Source organism: Rhineura floridana, chromosome 3 (assembly GCF_030035675.1).
Source record: "Rhineura floridana isolate rRhiFlo1 chromosome 3, rRhiFlo1.hap2, whole genome shotgun sequence".
Lineage (NCBI taxonomy): Eukaryota > Metazoa > Chordata > Lepidosauria > Squamata > Rhineuridae > Rhineura > Rhineura floridana.
In genome coordinates, this window is record NC_084482.1 from 98,107,856 (window position 1) to 98,133,137 (window position 25,282).

The following is a 25,282-nucleotide window of genomic DNA, read 5'->3' on the forward strand; positions in this document are numbered from 1 at the left end:
AGCACGGACCAGCGCATAATTGCATTTGTCAGGAGTTCGTCTCCAACTCCGCTCAAGCCGTCTCCTATCTTGTTTCATCACTCTTAGCTCTGGAGTATACCAAGGAGCTATATGAGCTCTACAAAGGAGAGGACGCGCAGGGGCGATCGTGTCCACTGCCCGGGTCATCTCTGCAATCCACAGATTAGCCAGGGCTTCGACAGGAGCGCCAGTCCTATCAGCTGGAAAATCCCCCAGAGCCCTTTGAAAACCTTCAGGATTCATTAGTCTCTGGGGGCGGACCATTTTAATAGGTCCCCCACCCTTGCAGAGGGAAAAGGCCACTGAAAGTCTAAACTTCAGCAAGCAGTGATCTGACCATGACAAAGGGAGAGATGTAAGACTCCCCACATCCAGATTACTATCCCCATGTCCAGTAGCAAAAATGAGATCAAGAGTATGCCCCGATGTATGTGTTGGGCCACTAACATATTGAGTCAGCCCCATGGTTGTCATGGCGTCCATGAAGTCCTGAGCTGCCCCCGACAAAGTAGCCTCGGCATGGATGTTGACATCCCCCAGTACTAATAGTCTGGGGGATCTCAACAATACCTCCGAGACCACTTCCGTCAGCTCAGTTAGGGAAGCCATTGGGCAGCAAGGTGGGCGGTACACCAAAAGGATTCCCAGTCTGTCCCTCTGGCCCAACATAAGGTGCAAACACTCCAGACCAGTAATTGCATGGACATGGTGCTTGGTGAGTGAGATGGAACTCTTATAGACCACAGCAACCCCACCTCCCCGACCCTCAGATCTACCATGATGCTGGTCCAAATACCCCGGAGGGCAGAGCTGGGAGAGACTAACTCCTCCCTGCTCGCCCACCCAGGTCTCGGTTATGCATGCCAGATCGGCTGCCTCGTCCATAATCAAATCATGGACGAGGGAGGTTTTATTTTGTACCGATCTGGCATTAAGAAGCAGCAGCTGGAGACCTGAGGGTTGGCTGAGAGGACAACCAACAACCCTGCGGGTATGAGAAGGACCGGAACATGGCACAGCCACTACATGTCTGGGCTGCGTTCCCCTTACCTGGCACGTCCTTCTCATAACACCATACCTCCCTCTGCCCATCACTACGGCAATTGGGGCCCCCTCAAGTCTCCCCGCTTGATAGAAAGGTCTCTTCCCCAGGCACATTGTAAATAATAAATGCAAAAAACTCAAAATAAAAACTCAAAAATAAAAACTCACGTAGATAAAAATACACACTCACTCATAACATACACTCATACAGACACCCACACATTCAATTCACACTCTCACAACAGACATAGTCCCGCACTCTGTGCGCACAAATGTCAGCTCTGAACCTCTCTTCTTTCCACAAGGCACGCCACCCTCGAACAGTCCAGATGTTAACGATGACAAAGGGGCGTAGGCCGCCAAGGCAAGCACAAACCGCAGCGGCATAGATGGAGTACAAACACAGCAGAGAGAAGCGCAGCGACAGCAGCAGCAGCAAGGGTACAGCCACGCCCACGATGAAGGACACACCAGCTGCAGCAACGACAGTGGGAAGAAAGCCCCCCGCCAGCAACGACCAGCCACCGCCCTAGCAAGCGACAGGCGACCCAAGCTACGAGGCAAGAAGCAGAGCCCGACGACAGAACCAGCGATGTCACAGCGGTCAATGGAAACACAGCGCCGACAACGACACAGCGACAACGGAGGACACCGCCGCGGCAGCGACAAAGGCTGCAGAAAAGAACATAGCACCGGAGACAGCGTGGAGCAAACACCGGCAGTCAATGGCAGGCAGCGGCGGCCGCAGACAACACCCACCCAAACCGGGGCGGGAAAACAGCAACGGCGGCAGCGGGAGGCACAGTGAGGCACAGCACAGCACCAACCAAAGAGGTAGAAGGCCTTGCTCGTCCCCGGCTTTGATTTTACCTCTCTCACTTCCACTTCCAGCTCCAGCCGCCTTTAGCATCCGCGATACAATTCGCTGCTCCACTGTTCCTCTGTTAGTAGGGCAGGGGCGAGGTGGATAACGCCAAACACAGTCACCCGTCCTCTTACTCCGACACACTCCCATACAGACGCAGATGGCATTTAAAAGTATTAACAGATGTTAAAATAATAATGTCCAGCGGGAGCTCCAAACGCCAGCGCCTTCGCCTAAGCCGCCATCTTATTCTGGGCTAGAACCTTGGGTTCGAAGAACTTTCATTTTCCACCTTTTACTTACCACCACAGAAGATCATACACATACTCATTGCTGCCACCCCCATGCACACAGTCCCATATTTTCATTCACTGATTCATAGTAGAGTCCTCTGCTTTGTCCATAAGATTTTTCTCCCTTCTACCACTTTTAACAATTCTGATTATGGGCATAGCAGAGTCGTTGAAAAGTGACAAGGGGTTATTAATCCCAGCCTGTAAATGACAACTTGTCTCCCTTTCAACCAACCATCCAGGAAATATCATAAAACTGAAAGAGGATTCACTTTTCTTCTGGATAGGTGGGTTAATAAGACATTAATGTGGGCCAGTGACTTTTGCGGACTTGCTTGCTAATCTTCATCAAGTGACACAAAAGTGCTCAAGTCCTGTTGCAGGCTGGAAGAACTGGGCTAGTTCCTCTATTTGTCACAGATTCAGTCAGAGCCACCCTGCCATTTATTTAAAAAAGAGCCTCTAGCTTTTCTGGATCGAAATGTGCCTTTAATTGGTGGGCAAGGCTGCAGCTCAACACAAGACTTGGGGGATGCATTCTGTACATGCTCAGAGGCACACTTGAAGAACCTGTGTTGTTATTGTGACTTTCCATGCTCTTCAGCTCTATCACTGGAAGAAAGCAAAACAATAATCGGAGCTCAGCCATCTCTAAAAAACCCAATAATCTCTGCACGGAGGAGCCTTCCTTTGTCTTCCCTTGTTTCATTGCATCTTTGTATTTCCTTTCCCCCATCCATCACTGCCTTTCCCTTTCTTTCTTTCTTTCTTTCTTTCTTTCTTTCTTTCTTTCTTTCTTTCTTTCTTTCTTTCTTTCTTTCTTTCTTTCTTTCTTTCTTTCTTTCTTTTTCTTTCTTTCTTTCTTTCTTTCTTTCTTTCTTTCTTTCTTTGTCCTTGTCATTCTCCTTCTTCCCTCCTTTTCCCGCTTCTTGCCCTTTGTGCTTTCCCTCTCTCCACACCCCCAGCCTTTATCCTGCCCCAACCCGACCTGGCTCAGGGAACTGATTGAAGCTGGGTCTCTGTTTTCCCTTTGTTCTCCTCTTTCACTGTCTCCCCTCTTGCCCCATCACAATACTTGCCAGTCCAACCCAAGAATCCTGAGCTGTCCTCCTCACTGTCAAGATCAGGCTGGAGTGAGGGGGGTGCGCATATGGATGGTGTCTGAGGAGTCCAGAGGGGAGAAGAAAGAGGAGGCCCTGTGGCTTTCTCAACAACCCCCACTGCCACTGCTTCTCTCCCTGTGCCACCTTCCCTCAATCCCCCTTCCCCTCCCAGGCATGGCTGCTGCCACCACCATCACTGCTGTCTCTTTCTCCTCCTCCTCTTGCCACTGCTCCTGCCACCAACATCTCCTCCAAGCCCTACCAAAGCAGCAGCTGTCGTTGCTACTGTACTGCGGCCACCCATTCCTCCTGCTAGGGGAATGGTGTAGGGAGAGGCTGAAGGTGACTGGGTTGCTGCTGCCTGTTGCTGCTCCTGGAGCCAGCAGGGGGAAACAGCCATGCAACAAAAGAAATGCTGAGGCGAATGACAGGCATGGGAGTTCAAACATGACACTTGCTCTCCCACCACACCGGGCATGGCTGCAACTATGAAATGCTGCAGTTTGCAGTGCCCCCTGTCTGTGGACAAGCAAACTGCATCATGATGCTTTTATTTTATATAAGATATATATATCTTGGTTGGAGAAACTCTCATCCATCCAGGTAAGCAAGAGGCATTAGGAAAGTTCAACACATTCCAGCCAGACAAAAGCGCTCTAGGCAGCTGCAAAGCCAGTGGGGAGTATGGCAGGGGAGGGGTTGTGGCATGGGCAGAGTCTCAAGGGCCAGGCAGAGAGCCTGGGAGGGCTGCATTTGGCTCCTCATTAAATGGGGTTTAATTCTAGGTCAGTGTGTCTAGAATTGCAGGCTACATACAGCAGGTTGGGGAGCTGAATGAGCAACAAGGCTGGCGAGGGAATGGGCAAGAGAAGCAGCAGCTGCTTTTTCTCCTCCTGCAAAAAGAAATACCAAGGTATGCATCTGTTCTCTGACTTTGAATTTGGCAATCCTTGCTCAGCAGTGCTGCGCAGCAAGGACATGCGTGTCCAACAGTGCTAGTGGTCACTACTATGTCTGGGGGTGGATCCTCCCAGCACCAAGGGACCTTATGCCTCACACTGCCATTGTAACCTATCAATGGCTACCTTTCCCCATCATGCCACTATTAAAGAAAAAAAAGCAGCCCTAAGCACTGTGGCTAATACGTGCAGCTTATCTGTTCATCTCATCTTTAGCAGTAGGCTCACTGAGAATGGAACTAGACAACCACTTACCATATGACCATTTGTGAATTGGCCAGCCTCAGCCATTAATAAACTAAGTTATTCATGTCTATTACATTCATTGGGTGTATTCTAAGTAGGACTAGCACAGAATACCACCCAATGTCTAGTCCAGGGGTGGCCACTCCATGGCTCTCCAGATGCTCCCATCATCCCTGACCATGAGCTGTGTTGGCTGAGACTGATGGGAGCTGTAGTTCAGCAGCTTCTGGAGAGCCACGGAGTGGCCACCCCTGGACTAGTCTAACTCTTTTTGTATAAAGAGAAAAAGTTACCAAAAGAGTTTTTTTGGCTACTCGGTCATAACAGAATGTATAAAGTTAGAAAAGAGAAAGTAAATAGATTCCCCAACAACCCATTTAATTTCTCTGTATTCACAAGCCATTGTTTCACACTGTAGTGCCACATCTTAACACATGCAGGCCATGGACAAGTAATAATGACTGAACTCTCGAGTGAATTTTTTTTCTTGTAGTTCTTTTATACATCTCCTCCCTATAATATTGTTGTAGTTAGGTATGCCTTATTTTCTCCTTTGAAAAAGAAGGGTAAATAGTTCATTTGAGAGCCAGTGTGGTGTAGTGGTTAAGGTGCTGGACTATGACCTGGGAGACCAGAGTTCAAATCCCCACACAGCCATGAAGCTCACTGGGTGACCTTGGGCCAGTCACTGCCTCTCAGCCTCAGAGGAAGGCAATGGTAAACCGCCTCTGAATACCACTTCCCATGAAAACCCTATTCATAGGGTCGCCATAAGTGGGAATCGACTTGGAGGCAGTACATTTACATTTTTTAAAATAGTTAATTTAGTTAAGAGTTCCAAGGGGATCTATTCTACTTTCTAATCTATAAAATAGCTTGGAAGATCTTGCTCCTCTTTCTTTGCAAAGAACTCAGGAAAACTGGGAAGTGGTAGGGGAAAATAATAAGTAACATGAACATAATGAAACTGTTTGTCTATCTTCCTTTCTTCTCCTCACACCCCAAATCTCACAACCAATTTTTTCTTGGTTCCTGAATAGGATAGACAGAGCTTCGGGCTGAGGAAAGAAGCAGAACAGTCTTGTGAAAGAGTAAACAGGAGCAAGTGACCCAAATCAACACTCACAAAGGCTTAGATCTTCAGTGTGTCTCTGTTCTATTGCATACATTTGAGTTTTATTTTGCTAAAAAAAACATTTCCAGTCACAATTTGATAGCACTGAATATTAAAAGCCAGATTTTTTTTTTTTAAACCAATTTGTTAAGTGACAGTAGTTCTCAAACACATTCTTCTTGTTTGAGTATCTCCAGTTTTCCTGGGGTATGTATCTGTATGTTAGGGGAGTTTTTGACATGGTACTGAAAATGGAGAAGGGTTCACCACCTTTGGCATATACCAGTCCATCTTGGGGAAGCGGGAGAGGGAAGACATAAAAAATGTTCAGAGAAAGGGTTCAGTTAAACTATTTGCTAAGGGTTAAGTTATACAGGGACTGAGAAGTACAACACTCTGATCCTAAATATTCAGAAGCAATCTCTATCAATCTCAGTGGGATTTACTTTCCAGTGATTATGCTTAGATGACCAATAATGACCATTTTAACTCTTTTAAATTTTACTGCTCCAGTTATTCCCAAAACAGAAGTGTTAGAATATCAGCAAAGATTTTTCATAGTGACTAAATGTAAAATTAGTGCCTTTCTCTGGAGCCAAGTGAGGACGAATAAGTTTAATGAATACAAAATATACAACAGCTCAGTTGAGATGTACAAAAATGATCAGAGTACTTAATGGCATCTCTGCAGGAATTTTTTTCTTGTGGTAAAATTCCAAATGCATGCACATTTTTCTAAGTTGTAAATGATTCACTTCTCTTTGAAAATAAAAAGACTGTGTTCCCATAAGTGACCCACTAGGGTAGTCAAATATCACTATCACCAGGTATGTTTCCTTTAAACATCTCAGGAAATGATCAGAGGAAGAAGGGATGTGACACCTCTTTAGCAAAAGAAAAAAGGTGACAACAGCGGTGTCTTTTTACAATGAGGAATATGGGTAGCTAACTTCTGTAAGTTGTTATAATGTATTAGGTTCCACATCACAGAGGATCAATTTTTTTAAAAAACCCAACACATTTTGGGAAGAACTTAGACCTAATATTTTTACAAAGACATTTTTTTCCTGGTGTTTTGGTGGAAAGGAAGTCATCCTGATCTAAATAGGCCACTATGGGGCACTAGATGAAAATTACTCATAAAATTCATTTATTCAAGGTTACAACTAATTAAGCTTCTTATTACATTGATGGATCTAGTAAGCAAAATGTTAAAAGCACTACAACAAAGTAAGGGATAGTAATATTAGGTGAGCCATGAAATCATACCACCTCAGTTATGCAACTTTCATTACTAAGTCTGCTATATTATTACCTGGTATATTATTACCTCATATTACCTGGAACTTAAATTCTATCACTGGGCTGCAAGTTTAACATTTCGTCTCAGAGCATAATGGACAAAGAGTTTTGCCACAACAGCAAAGCAAGTGCCACATTTGAAGACATTGTCATGTATAGACTTATATCTAAAAAGAACAGCTGAGAAATTCAAAAAAATTGAATCAAACATGAAAAAATAATTTAATGGACAAAATGAAGATAGGATTCTAAAATCTGGTGTTCAGACGCTTATAGATGTAAAAAAAAAAGAACCAAAATGAGCTCCCTGAAGCCTGCTGGTACCTACATTTTGTTTGTGATTAGTCCCGTTTTTGGCTACATAACAATACTCTCAGCCTGAACTTCAGAGGTAAGAGGTAACAAGTGGAACCTGTAATAAAATGCAGCAGTGTGCTGTTCTTCTGTTCAAAATTCTAGATACTGGAATGGTTGGTGCCATTTTGGCTACATGAGAGCTGACACGTGGAGGACTGAGAACACTATTAATATGTGTTCTCGGCCTTTTGGCTAAGATCAAGTGTAGTATTATGATGATGGGGTGTTTCTCCACCTCCTGAACGTGAGAACTTTGGACACATAATACCTCTGCCTTTTCAGGATTTAGCCTCAATTTATTGGCTCACATCCAGCCCATTACCGCCTCCAAGCACTGGTCCAGCACCTCAACTGTCTTTCCCCATTCAGATGGAACAGAGAGATAGAGTTGGGTGTCATCTGCATATTGATGACACCTCACTCCAAATCTCCTGATGACAGCTCCCAGCGACTTCATACAGATATTAAATAGCATGGGGGACGATATGGAACCCTGCAGAACACCACAGGGCAGCTCCCATGGTGCCAAACTGTAGCCTCCCATTACTATGATTTAGAAGCAGCTCTAAGAGTGGAACCAATGAAGCACAGTGCCCCCAACCCCCACCTCCCTGAGATCCTCTAAAAGGATACCATGGTCAACAATACAAAAGCTACTGAGAAATCAATGAAAATGTGCAGGGTTGCACTCCTTCCATCTCTCTCCTGACATATATCACCAACCAGGGCAACCAAGGCAGTTTCAGTACCATAGCCAGGCCTGAAACCAGACTGGAATGGATCCAAGTAATCAGTTTCTTCCAAGCATGCTTGAAGTTGAACTGCTATCACCTTCTTGAGCACCTTGCCCAAAAAGGGGATATTTTCCACTGGGCCATAGTTGTTTACAGAGCTTGGTAAATTACTTTCTAAAAGTAATAAATTACAGTTATAATTACATGCCCCCCAAAAGTAGTAATTACCATTGCAATTACAATTGCTCTGAAAGTAACTGATTACTTTACTTTTTCTCAAAAGTAATCACTACAATTACATTTCAGTTACTTTAAAAATGCCTACAAGGTGCTGGCCTTGGCTGCTGCACATCTAAGTAGCCTAAAACAACATTAAAAATAAATACACACATACGGAGGTAGTAGAATAATTCTTTTTATCCATAAGATAGCAATGGTGGTCTCTCCGCTGGTAGGGGTGGTGGGGAGGGAGGCAGAGGCCACTACTCAGATCTTTGCACGTCAAACCAAGTGCAACCCCCCCCCCAGTCAGCCAGCATAATATCTCTCACTTAACCACCTCCCAGACCATGCCCTGTCACCAACTAAGGGACATTCACTCAAGCAAACATTTTCCCGAGATGCAAAAAAGTTAAAATACTGCAAATGCAGCACAGTAGCCAGAGAGGGTGGTGGAGTACCAAGTGCAAACACAGTATTCTCTCTCTCTCTCTCTCTCTCTCTCTCTCACACACACACACACACACACACGTTGTCATCTTTCACCTCCACAGTTATCTCCATTCTGCTGCTGCCTCCTTCTCCTCCTTTATCCATGTTCTTGCCCTCCAGCGCCTAATCTAATCTGTATTTCTTGTACTTAATTTTATATCCAATGTTTATATTACATTGATACTAAAGAGGATGTTTTGTTCAGTTAACTGTATTTTATTGATTGTTTTTTGTAATTAAGATGTTTTGACTTGTTGTACACTGCTGAGTTTTATAAGCAGTATATAAATGGACTAAATAAATAATTTTTCCCTCCACTCCATTTTTCACCACCACCACCCATTTTTAAACAATTGTTTTCTCCACTCCATCCCGTGTCACTCTCCACCTCCTCCCTTGTTGCCTCCTACCCACCCACAGAGCATGAGGGAAGAGCGATGCTGCACAGAAGCCCAGTTTGAGGCACATGATTTTCATCCACAAATCAGAGGAGCAGAAGACTTCCCTTGCTTCCCCCAAGTAATGCCCCAAAGTAATGCTGGAAATATAAAATTACTCCTAGTTCTATTACAATCAAAATGTAGAGGAATTACCCACTCGTTCCTCAAAAAAGTAATGAATTACAAGTACTTGTTACTTGTAACAAATTACTTCCAAGCTGTGGTTGTTTAATAACACTTCTAGGTCCAGAGGTCTTCTTAAAGAGGGGATGCACCACTGCCTCCTTCAAGGCAGATGGTTCCTCCTCCTCCAGTGAAGCATTAATCACTCCCTGGACCCACCCAGTCAACCCCCTACAGCTAGCTCTAAGAAGCCAAGATGGGCAAGTGTCAAGGGGGCAAGTAGTTGGCTGCACTTCTTCAAGCAGCTTGTCCACATCCTCAGGCCTCAATAATTGAAACTGATCCAGTACAGATGGAACAGACAGAGCTCTGGACGCCTCCACTGGATTTGCTCCAACCATGGCTTCCAACTCTGTCCAAATCTGAGCGATTTTGTCCCTAAGGTGTCTCGCAAAGTTGTTACAGCAGCCTCCACAGGTGTCAAGAGTCATGCTGTCTTGGCCAGATGACAAAAGCCCATTCATCACTCAGAAAAGGTCTGCTGGACGGTTACTAATGGACCCAATGGTAACAAGCTTTCACATGGTAGGCACAATGGTGCAACCTTATCCGTGTTCAGTCATGTTCAGACCAAGATTTACACCACCTCCACTCCAACTGCCAAACCTCCTGTTTCATTGCATGCAGGTCACTGAAGTACCAAGGTGACCTACGTGCTCCACAGTGACAGCGAGGGCACTCAGGAACAGTCATGTCGATGGCTCTATGCATCTCACCATTCCACAGTGAGACAAGAGCCTCAACAGGAGCACCAGCCACATCACCTGGAAAATACTCCAGAGCATTCAGGAATCCATCAGATGTCATAAGTCTCTTAGGGTGGACCAGCTCAGTGGGTTGCCCACCCTTGCAGAGTGGAGTAGCTATATTCAACTCGAAAACCACATTACTCCACTGTATTCCTCTTCTCTCAGGAAGAGGACGGAACAGGCACCAACTCACCAGTATTACAACAATAAGAGTTGGCATTTTATTTTGTCTTCAGATTTGATTTGGCAACACACCAAAATGTGCCTGAGATTGGTCATGAAAAGTTTTGTCTCTTCTTTGGCAACATCTGCTTAGAAAGGCCCAATGTTCCCAAAAGACAGGATTCACAAAGCAAGTCAAAAGAGTTTAGGAAAATTCAGCAGAAATACATAAAGTGGAGTGACTTCAAAGACACTGGAAGGAAAGTCAGATAGGAAAAAAGTAAGCTCCATTCCTTGCCCCACTTAGTAAGAAAATCATAATAAAATCACAGTAACCGTGAATTCACTTGGGATGGGGATATTAATGCAAGAAAAAATAGGCACCCATGTAAACGCTGATGTACGGCAAAAAGAAAACCCTAGTAATATAAGTGACATTTATTAACGTTCTGCTATATTTACAGTTTTAACATAATAAAACTCTGAACTACTGTTTTGCAGAAATCACACAAGTGCACATTAATCTACATTTAAATGCACCAGAAATTAGAAAAGCAAGGAGTACAGCTATGTTAGGGACCACTTCAAGTCCTAAAGTCAACAATAATGGTGATGTGCTTTCTGATTTTATATACTGCATTATCAAATTCTTTGAATTTGACACCAGCAACATACACTATGTGAGTCCCAAAAAGTGTGCAGTACAACAGTAAGAAATACTGAATACATTCTACCTAAAGTTAATACTTGTACCATCTTCTTCATGATCTTTTACTACTATGCCTTAAAAACACCCACATTGTGCATGTAGATTTTATTTCCAGGTTATTTTCATTTTATTTTAACAACAGATACATATTATGTGCAGAAATACAGTCAAAACAAGTTTCTAAAGTCCCAAGAACACCCCTTCACAATGGCCAGCATTATTACTTATCTTACACTAAGAAAACATATTCCAAGTTCAATTTTAAGAAGGAGAACAAAAAGCAAGACTGACCCCTTCTGGCTACAGGGTAATAGCTCATGCTATTTAAAGAACTACAAATACTATATAAGGCATTATTAGTAACATCACAGACTTGATTGCAAGAGCCATTTCAAACATTAGCCACTAATGATTCAATGATTACGGGAGTTCTGCATTAAACTATTAAAATTTTACATCTAGAAACAAATAGAAAGAAATCCTCCTTTTTTCCCCCAACAGTACTTTATTTATTTTAAAGCAGGTGATTAGTTTTTTCCTTCTGTGTTGAGTCTTGATTTACTTCCTGCAGGTGTCCACTTAAGGAAGGACTCATAAATGCAGGAAAATGTTGCCAGAAAACATCAGTCTGAAAAGAGCAAACATACAGTTACTATTTTGGCTAAGAGAAGGATGTGTACAATCTCAGAACACATTTTGCATACACAAAAGCACAACTGTTCACTTGTTCCTACCCACCTTTTATTCTGACCTCACTCCTGGGCCTCGTACTGTGGCTGATGCACAGAAATGCATACAGTCAAGCTTTTTTTCCTGGTATGGCACAGGAACAGAGGCACAATGAATGATAATCTATCTCCCTTCCTTCTCCCTCCCCAAAGTAAATGGGGTAAGGGGGAGAGAGACAAATAATTTTCTTGATTAAATGAGTTCTAAGTTTAGACTAAAATATTTTAAATCAGCAGAATCACCCAGCATCTTGTTGTTGTTATGTGCCTTCAAGTTGATTACGATTTATGGCGACCCTATGAATCAGCGACCTCCAACAGCATGCGTTGTGAACCACCCTGTTCAGATCTTGTAAGTTCAGGTCTGTGGCTTCCTTTATGGAATCAATCCATCTCGTTTGGCCTTCCTCTTTTTCTACTCCCTTCTGTTTTTCCCAGCATTATTGTCTTTTCTAGTGAATCATGTCTTCTCATTATGTGTCCAAAATATGATAACCTCAGTTTCATCATTTTAGCTTCTAGTGGTAGTTCTGGTTTAATTTGTTCTAACACCCAATTATTTGTCTTTTTCGCAGTCCATGGTATGCGCAAAGCTCTCCTCCAACACCACATTTCAAATGAGTTGATTTTTCTCTTACCTGCTTTTTACAATGTCCAACTTTCACATCCATACATAGAGATCGGGAATACCATGGTCTGAATGATCCTGACTTTAGTGTTCAATGATACATCTTTGCATTTGAGGACTTTTTCTAGTTCTCTCATAGTTGACTATTGTCTCCATTTTGGTTAATGACTGTGGCAAGGAATGGAACATTTGCTACAGGTCTATAGTTATTAAGATTTTCTGGGTCCAGGGAGGGCCTCTTCAGGAGTGGTCTCACTACCGCCTCTTTCAGGCAGCCAGGGACCACCCCCTCTCGCAGAGAGGCATTAACCACTTCCCTGGCCCAGCCGGCTGTTCCATCCCTGCTAGCTTTTATTAGCCAAGAAGGGCAAGGATCCAGCACAGAAGTAGTTGCATGAACCTGTCCAAGCACCTTGTCAACGTCCTCAAGCTGCACCAGCTGAAACTCATCCAAGAAATCGGGACAAGGCTGTGCTCTGGATACCTCGCTTGATTCACCTGCTATAACACTGGAGTCTAAGTCCTGGCGGATGCTAAAGATTTTATCCTGGAAGTGCCTAGCAAATTCATTACAGCGGGCCTCAGATGGTTTTACCATGTCCCTGGGGCCAGAGTGTAATAGTAATGGCCAGCAGATTGATGATTTGATAGTGGCAGCAAAATATTGTTTTTTTGCTGCCCTCACTGCCCCTAAATACAGCTTACCATAGGCACTTACCAGTGTATAATTGCATCCACTAGGAGTTCGCCTCCATCTGCACTCAAGCCGTCTCCTATATTGTGTATCTACTGAATTTTTGCCTGCCATGCAATTGTTATACCTTTTGAAAGGTATATGCTGGATTATATCATCCAGTTTAACATAACTAGCTCTAAAAGGAACAGATCCCAAGCAAGGTAAACCCTATTCTTCATACATTACTCTCTCTCTTGTGTGCATGCTCTCTCTCCTTCCTGCACCCCCTTCTGCAACATGGCTGGATAACTTTTATGCACAGTTAAACAGTTTTAAACAGTCTTCTTGTTTATGTTTTGTGATCTGCGAGTAAACAATTATTTAATAAACAAAATTTTCCTGTCATCAGGGCCATAGTCTTTTTGAAGTGCTCACAGACTTTAAGAAGATTTTTTAAAACTCCAAGAATGTAAATACTAAACACAAGGGCAAGGGCTGATTTGGTGTTAGGCTCACAAGCTACAGTACTAGTACATTTATGTCCAATGCCCTGGAATATGAAAGCCCCACTGGCATTATGGATACGAGGACAGAAAAGAAGGAAATGGGCATTCTTATTAAGATTGACCCTAATTTGGTCACACTGAATTAACACTGACTGCCAGGAGACCAAGGATAAACTAGTCGGATTCTGGGTTGATGTACAATACAATACAGAACTGATAAAGTAGTTTGTTTTGAGGCGGACCAGAGATGGCTAACCTGTGGTCCTCCAGATGTTGCTGGACTCTAACCCTATCAGCCCCAGCTAGCATGACCAAATTATGCCCCACCGCTCTCAATTACCTCAACTATTTTTATACTAACTATTGAATGTAAAGCCTAGGTTTTGACGGCATACCGGTTAGTGTTGACAAACAAAAGTTAAGAGCGGCTGGAGGATTTTGTGCATGAAAAGAGACAAGCTGGATATAGGAAGTGTGCAATCCCATAGCTAGCTCCCAATCTCTTAACCGTGGTTATATATGCTCCAGCCCAAGGCCTCTCACAGACAGAAGATCAAATCTACAATTTTATGCATGCTAACTTTCAAGTAAGCCCCAATGAACTCAGTCAGGCTTACTTCATGGTAAACATGGCCAGGATTATACTGCACTGCAATTCATTAGTAATCTTCTTGGTCCTGCAACTTTTGTTGTAAGGAACCAAGTAGCTTCCACTTATTATTTTATTTTATTTTCTATTTCTATTCGACCTTTCCTTCAGGGAGCACATGGTTCTCTCCTTCCCAATTTTATCCTCACAACACCCTTATGAGATAGGTTAGGCAACAGTGATCCTAAAAAAATTGTAGCTTGAAAAAGCTACGTTCAGGAAAAGAATATAATTACTCATTCCAGCAAGAGCAAAAGAAAATGAGTAGTCTGCTGGTCAATGGTGTTTTTAGAATTAGCGCTGCAAAGAACATAATAGCAGGGACATTTGTAATTTAGTGTGAATTTACGATCCAAGAGGACTACAGACGACACCACAAACTTTGCTAAGGAAGTAAAGAAACCCTAACCACAGAGTCTTTCTTTTTTATAGCTTTTTCCAGTTCAAATGTTCTAATGTGGTGGATGCCAACTTCAGTTCTTACATGGCCCATGTCATTTTTTTCCCCAAGTGTTCCACCATTGCTAAAGAAATCGTCATTCTGTGTGTGGTCTAGCTATGTATCTCATTAACTACTGGAAGGAAAGGCAAACCTTTTTCAGCTTATGTGGTTGCTGGCCTGCTAAAAAGGAAAGTGGAAAAGGAAAACTAAGGTTCCGTTTTAAAGGATGCATGTTTAATAACATCCAATTTAAAGTTTCAGTTTTCCACTACTGTCCTAGACAGAATATATCCAGGTTTCTCTTGGATAAAAGTTTCTATGAAATGTCTCTCAAATATTATGAACTAAGGATTCCTTTCTCATGTTCTAGGCCCCTTTAACCTAGCACTTAGGTTATCTACTTGGCAGGCGAGCACTGAGATTCTCACATGAAATTCTGCAGCATTCTCTTGTTACACACAAACATCTATAGATAAAGGAAAAGGGATATTAAAGACTACTTCTCTCCACCCACGGTCATACCCACTCTCTTGCCCTGGCTCCAGTCCCATGTGCTGCCCAAGTCTATTAATCCACTGATTCTGGTCACTGGAATTCACAAAAATAAGGTGGGGAAAGTTCCAAAGTTATTAATAAAAATCTTTACATTCCGCCCTCTCGCAAAACATCAGGGCGATGTACAGCAACATAAAAACTTTTAAAAGCAATACAAAAAAATCATTAAAATTACAGGCTACTCAAGTTGCCTCTTAAGAGTAATCTCCATCTGAGAAGTAGATTTGGGCATACCCTTGTATTTTTCCTAGATCATTCTACCTGGGACTTGGATGAAGAGACTCTCAATTAATTCCAGAGGGGTAACTGTGTTAGTCTGTTATAGCAAAACAACCACTGGAACAGACTGCCTTGAAGGTGGTGAACTCTCCTTCAGTAGAAGGTTTAAAACAAAACCTGGAGATTCAGAGATACTGTAGTAGAAGATGTCCTGTATCAACAGGAGGTTGGACTAAATGACCTGGAGGCACCTTCCAACGCTATGATACTAACAGCCCTGTGATATCTTTAAGTCTAACAAGTGTTATTGTGGCATAAGCTTTCATGGTCTAGAATACACTGCATCCCATGCCTCCCTTGGGGCCACCTCTAGTATTTCTTGCTCTTTAAATTAATGAAATGGGAACTTATTGATTTCTCTGTAAGACACCACCCAGATTCCAGTGAAGGGGAAAACAAAGCAAAGCAATGTTATTCTTTTCAAATTGGTATCATTTAGGTGCAAATATTAATGTACATTAAAAGTTGGAGGTAGTGACTTCCGCTGAAATCAATGGGACTTTAAATGTGTCTAGGGTCATAACAGTACATAGGTACCCTACAGATAAAAATAAATCTGCCACTGATACACTATGAACAACACTGAAGTATGCCTAGAATATGGGATGTCCTAGATTTTAAATCAGGCAAGACACAAAAAAAGGAATTAAAGCAGGCTCCCCAGAGTGTTACCTTTAGTAAATAAAGAGAACTCTAGTCCTGGGAAGAGTAGAAAATGTATCTGGCATCTTCCGAACTTTTGCATAATTGATAAATCCTCTGAGAAACAGGAGGAAACCTAAAGAAAAAGAGCACACTTATTTAATATACACACATTCTTTTCTTGTGAGAGATAAGGTCCATGTTTACTCCTACCCTCTTGCTCTTTATCTAGTCATTGATCCATAGGAACACCCATTCTTCTATCCAATCAATACTAAGTTTACTCAGGAGTCTGCAGTAAAGGACCTTTTTGGAAATGCAACTATATATCTTTTGAATCATTTCTATGTTTGTTGACACTTTCAAAAGAATTGCAAAAGGTTGGTAAGCTAGACTTTCCATTACAGAAGCCATGCTGATGTGTTCTCAGAAACACTTGTTCTTTCATATGCTTAATAATTCCAGCTTTACAATCACTTTCAACCACCTTACCTAGGTTAGGCTGGCAAGTTTGTTATTTCTTTGATCCCCACCCTCTGGATCCCTTTTAAAAAGAAACTGATGTTACACTGGTTCCCTTCTAATCCTCAGATAAGGATCTGGTTTGCAGTTTGGCAGTATTTTTTTGACCCAGTTCTGCTCCTAAAAGGGTATGCTGTGGATACAGCCAGGTGCACATTTGCACAGCTTTGGCTAGTGCACCTTCCTATCCTTTTGTAAGGACACTGATTTTAATGTTGTGGCATAATGTTGTTAAAAGTTCAGCAGTTTCACTTCTGAGGAACAGCTCTTGGATGAATGTTACCTGAACCTGTTATGTCTTGGTTCATGGCTTGTGGTTATGAGCATGAGCTTTGCATGCTCTCCACATTCTTTTGAAAGTGAGGGAAAGATATTTAAAGTTTCCATTCTCGTTTTAGAATAAACTGAATCCAAACCTGGCAAAAAAATTGGTTTGAGCCTCAAACCATGCTTTATTAACAAGCCACAAACAACCCAAGTTTCAAACAGCAGTTTCTTCAAAATAGGAACAGAAGCTCTAAATCTTCTCCTCTCATGGGCAATGGGGAAAAGTGAGTGAATGAGCCTGAGGCTCATTCTGGTAGCAATGAACTATGGTTTGTTGTTACATCTGAACTGGGCCACTAAATATGTAATTTCATCAATTATCTCTAAAATTTCATTCTTTGTCACTACAACATAGCTCCTCAGTTGGCTTCCCTAAAACCAGTGGTTTGGGTATGAGAATCTTTCTAACACCTTCCTTGGTGAAGATAGATGCAAAAAATTAATTTTATTTCTCTGCAATTTCTGTGTCCTCCTTTAGTTTTCCTTTCACACCTTTGTTGTACAAAAAAACTGTCATCACTCTGGCTAGTTTCTTGTTTCTGATCAAATATATCAGAAACAAGAAACTACTTCAAATATATTTGTTTTTATGCCTTTAGCAATTTGCTCGTGTTCTTTCTTTGCTTGCTCACTATACTGGCTTGCCAGAATTTGGAATCATTTTTGTACTCATTTTGGTATGATTTCTACTTTTTAAAAGGAAGCTTCTTTCCTTTTATGATTTTCTTGACACACACTGCTATCACCTTGAACCTTGAAATTTGTGGTGTACATTTTCCTCTCTTATGGTCGTTTTAAATATAACCTCCAAGCTTCTTGAAAGGATTTGACCTACCTGACTCTCCCCTTTGACAGACTCCCTCATTTCTGAAAAATACTCTTTTCAGAAATAGTTGACATCACTAATGTTTTTCAGCATCAATGAGGGCCGAACTAGATGTGACATGGGAGATCATTGAAACTGATTTCCCACTTTTTTTCTTCTTTATTTCAAAATAGCCTGGTGGGGCTATTAATTTGCTCAGGGAAGGTGTTTAACCCTTTATTCCTATGTTGTTTCAAAAAAATAAGAAGAGCTCTGCTGGATCAGACCAAAGGTTCATCTAGTCCAGCATTCTGTTCTCCCATTGGCCAACCAGATGCTTATTGAAAGCCCCAAAGCAGGACCTGAGTGCAAGACCACTCTTCCCTGATCAGCACCACTCTCAGAGTTGCTACTGGCCATCAGGGGAGGGCGATGATGACCGATGCAGCACTGTACCTATCATCTTCCACAGAATCAAACAAGGTTGTCATTTTTTATATGCAAAAATGAAACCACTAGATGGCAGGATTCCTTTGCAGGAAAGTCTCAAAATTCTTCCAAAGCTCTTAACACTCTGAAGTGACCAGCCTAGGAACTAACCTAAAAAGACAGGTAGAAAAGCCTGTTTCTGAAAAAGCACTGAAAATACACTACAATAATTACAAATAAAATGCTGATGCCTCCCTTCAGTAAGAATACATGACTCTTAAAGTAAAAATCTGAAATTGACTTTTAAAACTTACCTAATACAAGGAACACCCACCACAACCAGTACTGCCCATCAAAGTAACCAGGGAAATAGGTGGAGAACTAGAAAAGAAAAAATGAATAAGGTCAGTAAGGATGTAAGTGTAGGATTTTCCACACTGGCTTTTTATTGCTAGCCGATGGTGGCAATTACTGCTGGATATGCTACTACTAGTAGTAGTAGTTCAGGGTTAAGCTCCTTTTCTAGTCAGTACAAATAATATTGCTGCCACAATCAATACTGCATGGTGAAAGGACATGACCTAAAAAATATCCATGTGAAGGGTCTCAGAAGTAATATTCCAGATATACACAGGCACTTCTTGCTGTGATAGGCTGGGATGTAGGTTAATAAAGTAAGATTTAATCCGGATGAGACACAGTATTTTGGCTAGTAGGAAATCTAATCCCAGGATGGGTGTTCGGCTTGTTCTGGATGAGACAGCACTTCTGAAATATTAGGTTCATCCACAGCTTTAGACTCAGCAGGAGGGGCAGATTATGGACATAATCAGGAGTGTGCCTGCACAGCTTGGGCTAGTACTTCAGTTGCGGCCCTTTCTTGAGAAGGGCCATTATCACACGTGCTTTGGTTACATCCAAGACGGGCTATTGTAATGCACTCTGCAGGGGACTGCCTTTGAAAACTGATCAGAAAGTACAGCTTGTACAGAAAGCTGCTGCCAGGCTGTTAACGGAGGCTCGTTTCCAATGATATTGAATCTGCATTGGCTCCTCGTAGGTTTCTAAGCTCAAATATAATTACTGGTTGTTCCTTTTAAAGCAGGTATGGCTAAACCCAGCCTGGGGACTGATGCAGCCCCTCCAACAATTCTGTCTGGCCCCGTAAATCCCCACCAATTTGGGTGGTGATGGGGAAAAAACAACACAGTGCTGGGGCATGTCAAGAAACCCAGCCCAGTACCCTGATGGGGATGCAAACTGCCCCTTCTTTGCTCATTACATCAATGATCTGAAGGAGCAAGGAAGTAGCAGTTTGCATCCCCATCTGCACAGATCAACTGAGGAGGGGAGCCTATGTGTCCTGTATTTATGGTATGAGTGTGTGCATGCATGAATGTAGAATGGTCATACCCACTGTTGGCATAGCCCAAGGGAGAATGTGGCCCTTGAACCAAAAAAAAAAAAAGGTTGTTTCCCCTCATTTATGGCTTACTGTTATTATTTTTCTGAAGGATCGCCTGCTGTCACAGGACTCTACCTGTTGGGATATTCTGGGAAGGTTCTGCTTTGTACTGTCTTGAGGGTTCTTGGCGAGTACAGGGAAGGGGCTGCTATGGCCTTCTAAGTGGTGGTGCCAAGCTCTCAAACTCCCTCCATCATTTACCCCCTTCTCTCCCTGCCTTCACAAAGATAGCTTAAATGCTTTTTGTACAGTCTGATCCCCAGTGTTATGTTTTACATCACTGCTTGTTTAACACTGATTTTTTAGGGTATTTTATTATATTTGGAGCTGTTCTAGGGACCCCACATAGGGCAGAAAAGCAGCATGTAAATATATCAAATGAAATGAAGAATGTTTATTGATCCATCGACCATTACAACCAATCAGAAAAGCATTATAACACTGAGATCACCATGAATTAACTAATTAATTATCTTCAAGCATTTTAGCTCTTATGACAATTACAATATTTAAATTTATTTATTTAATTATTTTATTTGTATCCCGCCCTTCCTCCCAGCAGGAGCCCTGGCAACCAAAGCGCTAAAAACACTTTAAAACATCATAAAAACAGATCTTAAAATACATTAAAACAAAACAGTGTTAAAAACATTTTTAAAAAACAACTTTACAAAAGGGTTAAAAACATTATTAATTTGGCAACATTTAAAATAACGAAAGGATTATTACCATTTAGACATATGTCCAAGAGAGCTACATTGGATCTATCAGGGAACTGTTCCAGAATGGGTGCAGCAATCTAGCCCTTGTACCCTTATAAAAATTGTAGAACAAACGCACATGTGCTATAGTCTCAACTGCACTTGTGTCACATGGGCAAACTCTCTGGTCATGGGGCCACGGGGACCTTGAAACCATCACCACAGAGAGCGTGGCATTGACCCTAGCCAGGAAGAATGTTTTCCTATATTTTGGTAGACAACATTTACTTAGATATAGGGTGCATTTGTTAGGGATGGCATTAATCTTAAGGTTATAGGGGAGCACAGATAACTTGACAGCACAAACATACTGTCAATCAACATCCAAAACCCTTTGTTTGACAAAAAGCTTAGAGTGAAAGCAGTTATGTCTGTACAGCTCTGCAGAGGAAACTCCAAGAAAAGAAATATTTTTTGACAGAGCTTTTTTCCATGAGGAAATAAATTTATCACTCAAAGTCAGATGAACGTAAGAATTCATCTCTTCCCTGTGGTAAAATTTGTTCCAATAGCTCCAAGCCAGACTTGTTAAATATATACTGAAGGGGCTGTGACTCAGTAGTAGAGCACATGCCTTGCCAAAAGAGCCGCTGCCAATCAAGAGTCAACAATCCTGGGCTAGATGGACAAATATTCTTTCATAGACAAAACAGAAAGTTCATGCATGTACAAAGATCATGTCCCATGCAAAATGCAACTACTGAAAAATAAAAGATTTTACAGTTAAGAACCAGTCTCAACTCTGAATACGCTGGCTTCTAAAATTTGGTGGGGAAATTAATCATTTTTTCCCTTGCATATCCTCAAACAATCCCCACCCTGACAAACAACAATCTGTCAGCTGTATGCAAAATGTGCTGGGTGACTTCATTGAAATAGTAATCACTTTTCCATTGGGAAGCTTTTCAGACAGTCAGTCCTTTCAGCCACTCAAATCGTATCTTGCCAAATATGTAGTTCCTCTCCTGTCCCACTTCATAAATTAAAAGGTAAAATACAGGTGGAATTCTGAATAAGCATCACTTATATATTTATTTATTATTTGATTTATATCCCGCCCTTTCTCCCAGCAGGAGCCCAGGGCGGCAACATTTTAACTTTACAGCTACATTTTACATACGCAGCTTGATCTAACAGGCAAGTCTGGCTTTGTGTAGACATGCTGTGCAGCAAGAAAGGAAATCAGTGTCTCTCTTTTAAGGTGATTATCAAAACCTGCCCAGTAACTCTTACTGAAGTCTAAATCAACTTTACCTTTCAGACTGTATTTGAAAATCTTTATTTTTCCCCCCAATAAAATGAGCAAGTAATTGACTGTGACACACCCAAGCCAGTGATCTGAAGAGCTGGACCAACCACATCTAGCCTCCCTTTGCAGTTTTACATATGTCACAAGTGGGAAGTTTCCATCACAACATTTATTTGTTCACCTGTATCAACATATCTAATCAATCTGTCCCAACTATCAGTGGGAATATATTACACCAAGTGAGAGACTTTTCAGTATCCATGCCTTTCTAGATACATTTCACCCCACATCATTACATAGCAAACTCTTTCAAAGATCTGTTTGAATTACTCCTCTTCAACGGAGCTGTCTTTTGATGGTCCTTCTAGCCATTCCCCAGCTAATTAAGTTTACTTCCTGAAATTGCTTTTCCTAGAGGCTAATGAATCTAGTAGCTTGGTCCAATTCCATAATAACTTCAAATCTGCCGGCCTCAGGACAAGGTCATGCCATTGTCACTGCAGTTCCTGATCTCACAATTTTATTGCAGTTGGAAAAATACATTATCTTCCTCTGAAAGTGGTATTGCAATTGAAGAGGTTGAAAACCTCAATTATGAAAAACTTAGGTGTTGCATAATGCAAAGGTAAATCTCATCCAGTTGGGCGAGCAAGAGTTTGGAAGAAGGCACAATGCTCTGGAAACTTATTTAGAAGACATGTATTGTCACCCACTGCTGATCTAACTTAGGGCGCCAGTGCTATACCCACACAGAGCTTTGAAAATAAGCACAATAGTCACCACACTGCAGAGAACGAATATGGCATCTAACACAGCAGTATGATCAAAATCAGCTTTAAATATTAATTTCATTCTCTCTTACCCACATGCCTGTGGAAGAAAGCTAAAAAAAACATTGGCAGCATTTGTAGATTCAGAAGATCCAAGAGGGGCTTCCAGTAGGGTAGATTTCACTTAATATAACTATCAATAGCGTCCTCAGTCCATGTCTCCCTGACTATTCTCCTTTCCTTTCTAAAGTACTGCCTCATCCAAAATAATTTCTGCAAATATGCAAATTAGCTTTAACAAGCATAATAAGCAAATCCGTTTAATTTCCATTTCAGAAATCAAGTTTGGTGTTTGCAGAGATGATGGTGTTCAGAATTTCAAATGCTTGCCTAGAATAGGTAACCCAATCAGGTTGTATTACATAAAGATATACATAAAGATATATTAAACGTAATACATAAAGATGTATTAACATCTTTTGTACACATTTTGTCTTCAGGATTTTCACAAAGAAAGGAGCCACTAGGGAATTACTTTTTACACTGTTTATCAAACACAGAACACTTGTCTATTTCTGCAGCCTTCCTTTTTTCCACTCTGCAACTTACCCTAACAATCAGGATCCACTTAATGAGAGACAGACCAAACCCAGAAATGGCCCCATATCTCCCTGCTGCTGAGGTAGTCAGGCAGAAAGAGAGAAAGAATCCAATCCAGTTGAAAAGGAATGCCACTAGAAAAAAAGAGAGAGAAAACAGCAATTGAATAATTGATTGTGCCACCTGTTAATTATTATTTACTTAAAAAATAACATTAAAAGTGCAACGAACACAGAAAACAAACACACTGCTTGCTGCTATATGACACTGCTGAGATTAATAGGCTGGTTAAAAAAAAGTGTGTGAAAAGTGATAGCTTTTTAAAGAATGAAGCATTTGATTAGCTACTGTGGAGAATAGGGTGCTAGACTATATGGATCTTTGCTCTGAACCAGCAGTGCTGTTCTTATGCTTTCAAGCAGAAATGTTCACATCACCCTTAATTTTTCTGAAAGTTTATTTATTTATTATTTTATTTATTTAATATATATCCTGTCCTTTCTCCCAGTAGGAGCGCAGGGCAGTGAACAAAAGCACTAAAAACACTTTAAAACATCATAAAAACAGACTTCAGAATATATTAAAACACCACAACCATTAAAAACATTAATGGTTTAATTAATTAATTAAGACAAAACATCTTTAAAAACATTTTAGAAAAGCTTTAAAAACATTTTTTCAAAAGGTTTAAAAATATATTAAAAGCAATTCCAGCACAGATGCAGACTGGGATAAGGCCTCTACTTAAAAGATTTGCTGAAAGAGGAAGGTCTTCAGTAGGCACCGAAAAGATAACAGAGATGGTGCCTGTCTAATATTTAAGGGGAGGGAATTCCGAAGAGTAGGCACCACTACGCTAAAGGTCCGTTTCCTATGTTGCGTGGAATGGACCTCCAGATAAGATAGTAGAGCGCAGTGATTGACTGAATATATAAGGGATAAGATGGTCTTTCAGGTATCCTGGTCACAAGCTGTATAGGGCTTTATAAACCAAAATGAGAACCCTGAACTTAGGCCGGTAGCTAATAGGTAATCAGTGCAATTCTTTCAGTAGCACAGTCACATGTTGGCAATAACCTGCTCCAGTGAGCAGTCTCGCTATCGCATTTTGCACCAGCTGCAACTTCTGGACCAACCTCAAGGGTAGCCCCCGATAGAGTGCATTACAGTAATCTAATCTGGAGGTTACTAGTGCATGGACAACAGTGGTCAGGCTATACCTGTCCATAAACGGCTGCAGCTATCTTACCATCCAAAGCTGGTGACAGGCACTTGTAACCATGGAGGTCACCTGGGCCTCTAGCATCAAAGATGGATCCAGGAGCACCCCCAGACTATGGACCTGCTCTTTCAGAGGGAGTACGACCCCATCCAAAGCAGGCAACTGACCAATTATCCAAACTAGGGAATCACCAGCATGCAGCATCTCCATCTTGTTAGGACTGACAGTCAGTTTACTGGCCCTTAACCAGCCCACCACAGAGTCCAGGCTCCAGTCCAGGGCTTGCATGGCCTCTCCTGATTCAGATGTTACAGAGAAATACAGCTGGGTATCATCAGCATATTGCTGACACCTTGCCCCAAATCTCCTGATGACCACTCCCAAGGGCTTCATATATATCAGCCTTTCCCAACCAGTGTGCCTCCAGATGTTGTTGGACCACAATTCCCATCTTTCCTGACCATTGACAATGCTGGCTGAGGCTGATGGGAGTTGTGGTCCAACAACATCTGGAGGCACACTGGTTGGGAAAGGCCGATATAGATGTTAAACAGCATGGGGGACAATATGGTACCCTGTGGATCACACAGCACAAATGCCAGGGGGCTGAAATACAATTGGCCAATGCTATTCTCTGAAAATGATCCTGGAGTTAGGATCAGAACCACTGTAAAACAGTGCCTCCAATACCCATCTCGTCAAGTCAGCCCAGAAGGATACCACGGTCAATGATATCAAAAGCCACCGAGAGGTCAAGTAAGAATAATAGGGTTGCACTCCCCCTGTCCTCTCCAAAAAAGGTCATCCGTCAGGGCGACCAAGGCTGATTCAGTCCCATAAGCAAGCCTGAACCCAGACTGGAATGGGTCAAGATACTCCGTTTCATCCATGAATACTTGCAAGGTTCTCCTTGATCTCTCAGCGGCGTTTGATACCATCGACCATGGTATCCTTCTGGGGCGACTTGCGGACTTGGGAGTTGGAGGCACTGCTTGGCAGTGGCTGTGCTCCTACCTCGAGAATCGTCTCCAGAAG

The 25,282-nt window shown here is 42.0% G+C and overlaps 1 protein-coding gene across 2 annotated transcripts in view; it reads right to left on the bottom strand.

Annotated features, from left to right (window-relative positions):
* Window positions 1-11,095: 11,095 nt before the first annotated feature.
* NDFIP1 (Nedd4 family interacting protein 1) overlaps window positions 11,096-25,282 on the bottom strand; it is a 34,260-nt gene continuing 20,073 nt past the window's right edge. For both annotated transcript variants that reach the window (XM_061617015.1, XM_061617013.1), the window contains exons 5-8: window positions 23,035-23,159; window positions 18,495-18,561; window positions 16,128-16,233; window positions 11,096-11,620 (exon numbers count right to left, since the gene is read on the bottom strand). In XM_061617015.1, the coding sequence (XP_061472999.1) occupies window positions 16,130-16,233; window positions 18,495-18,561; window positions 23,035-23,159 (296 nt within the window). In that variant the 3' untranslated portion in view covers window positions 11,096-11,620; window positions 16,128-16,129. The remainder of the gene's footprint in view (window positions 11,621-16,127; window positions 16,234-18,494; window positions 18,562-23,034; window positions 23,160-25,282) is intronic.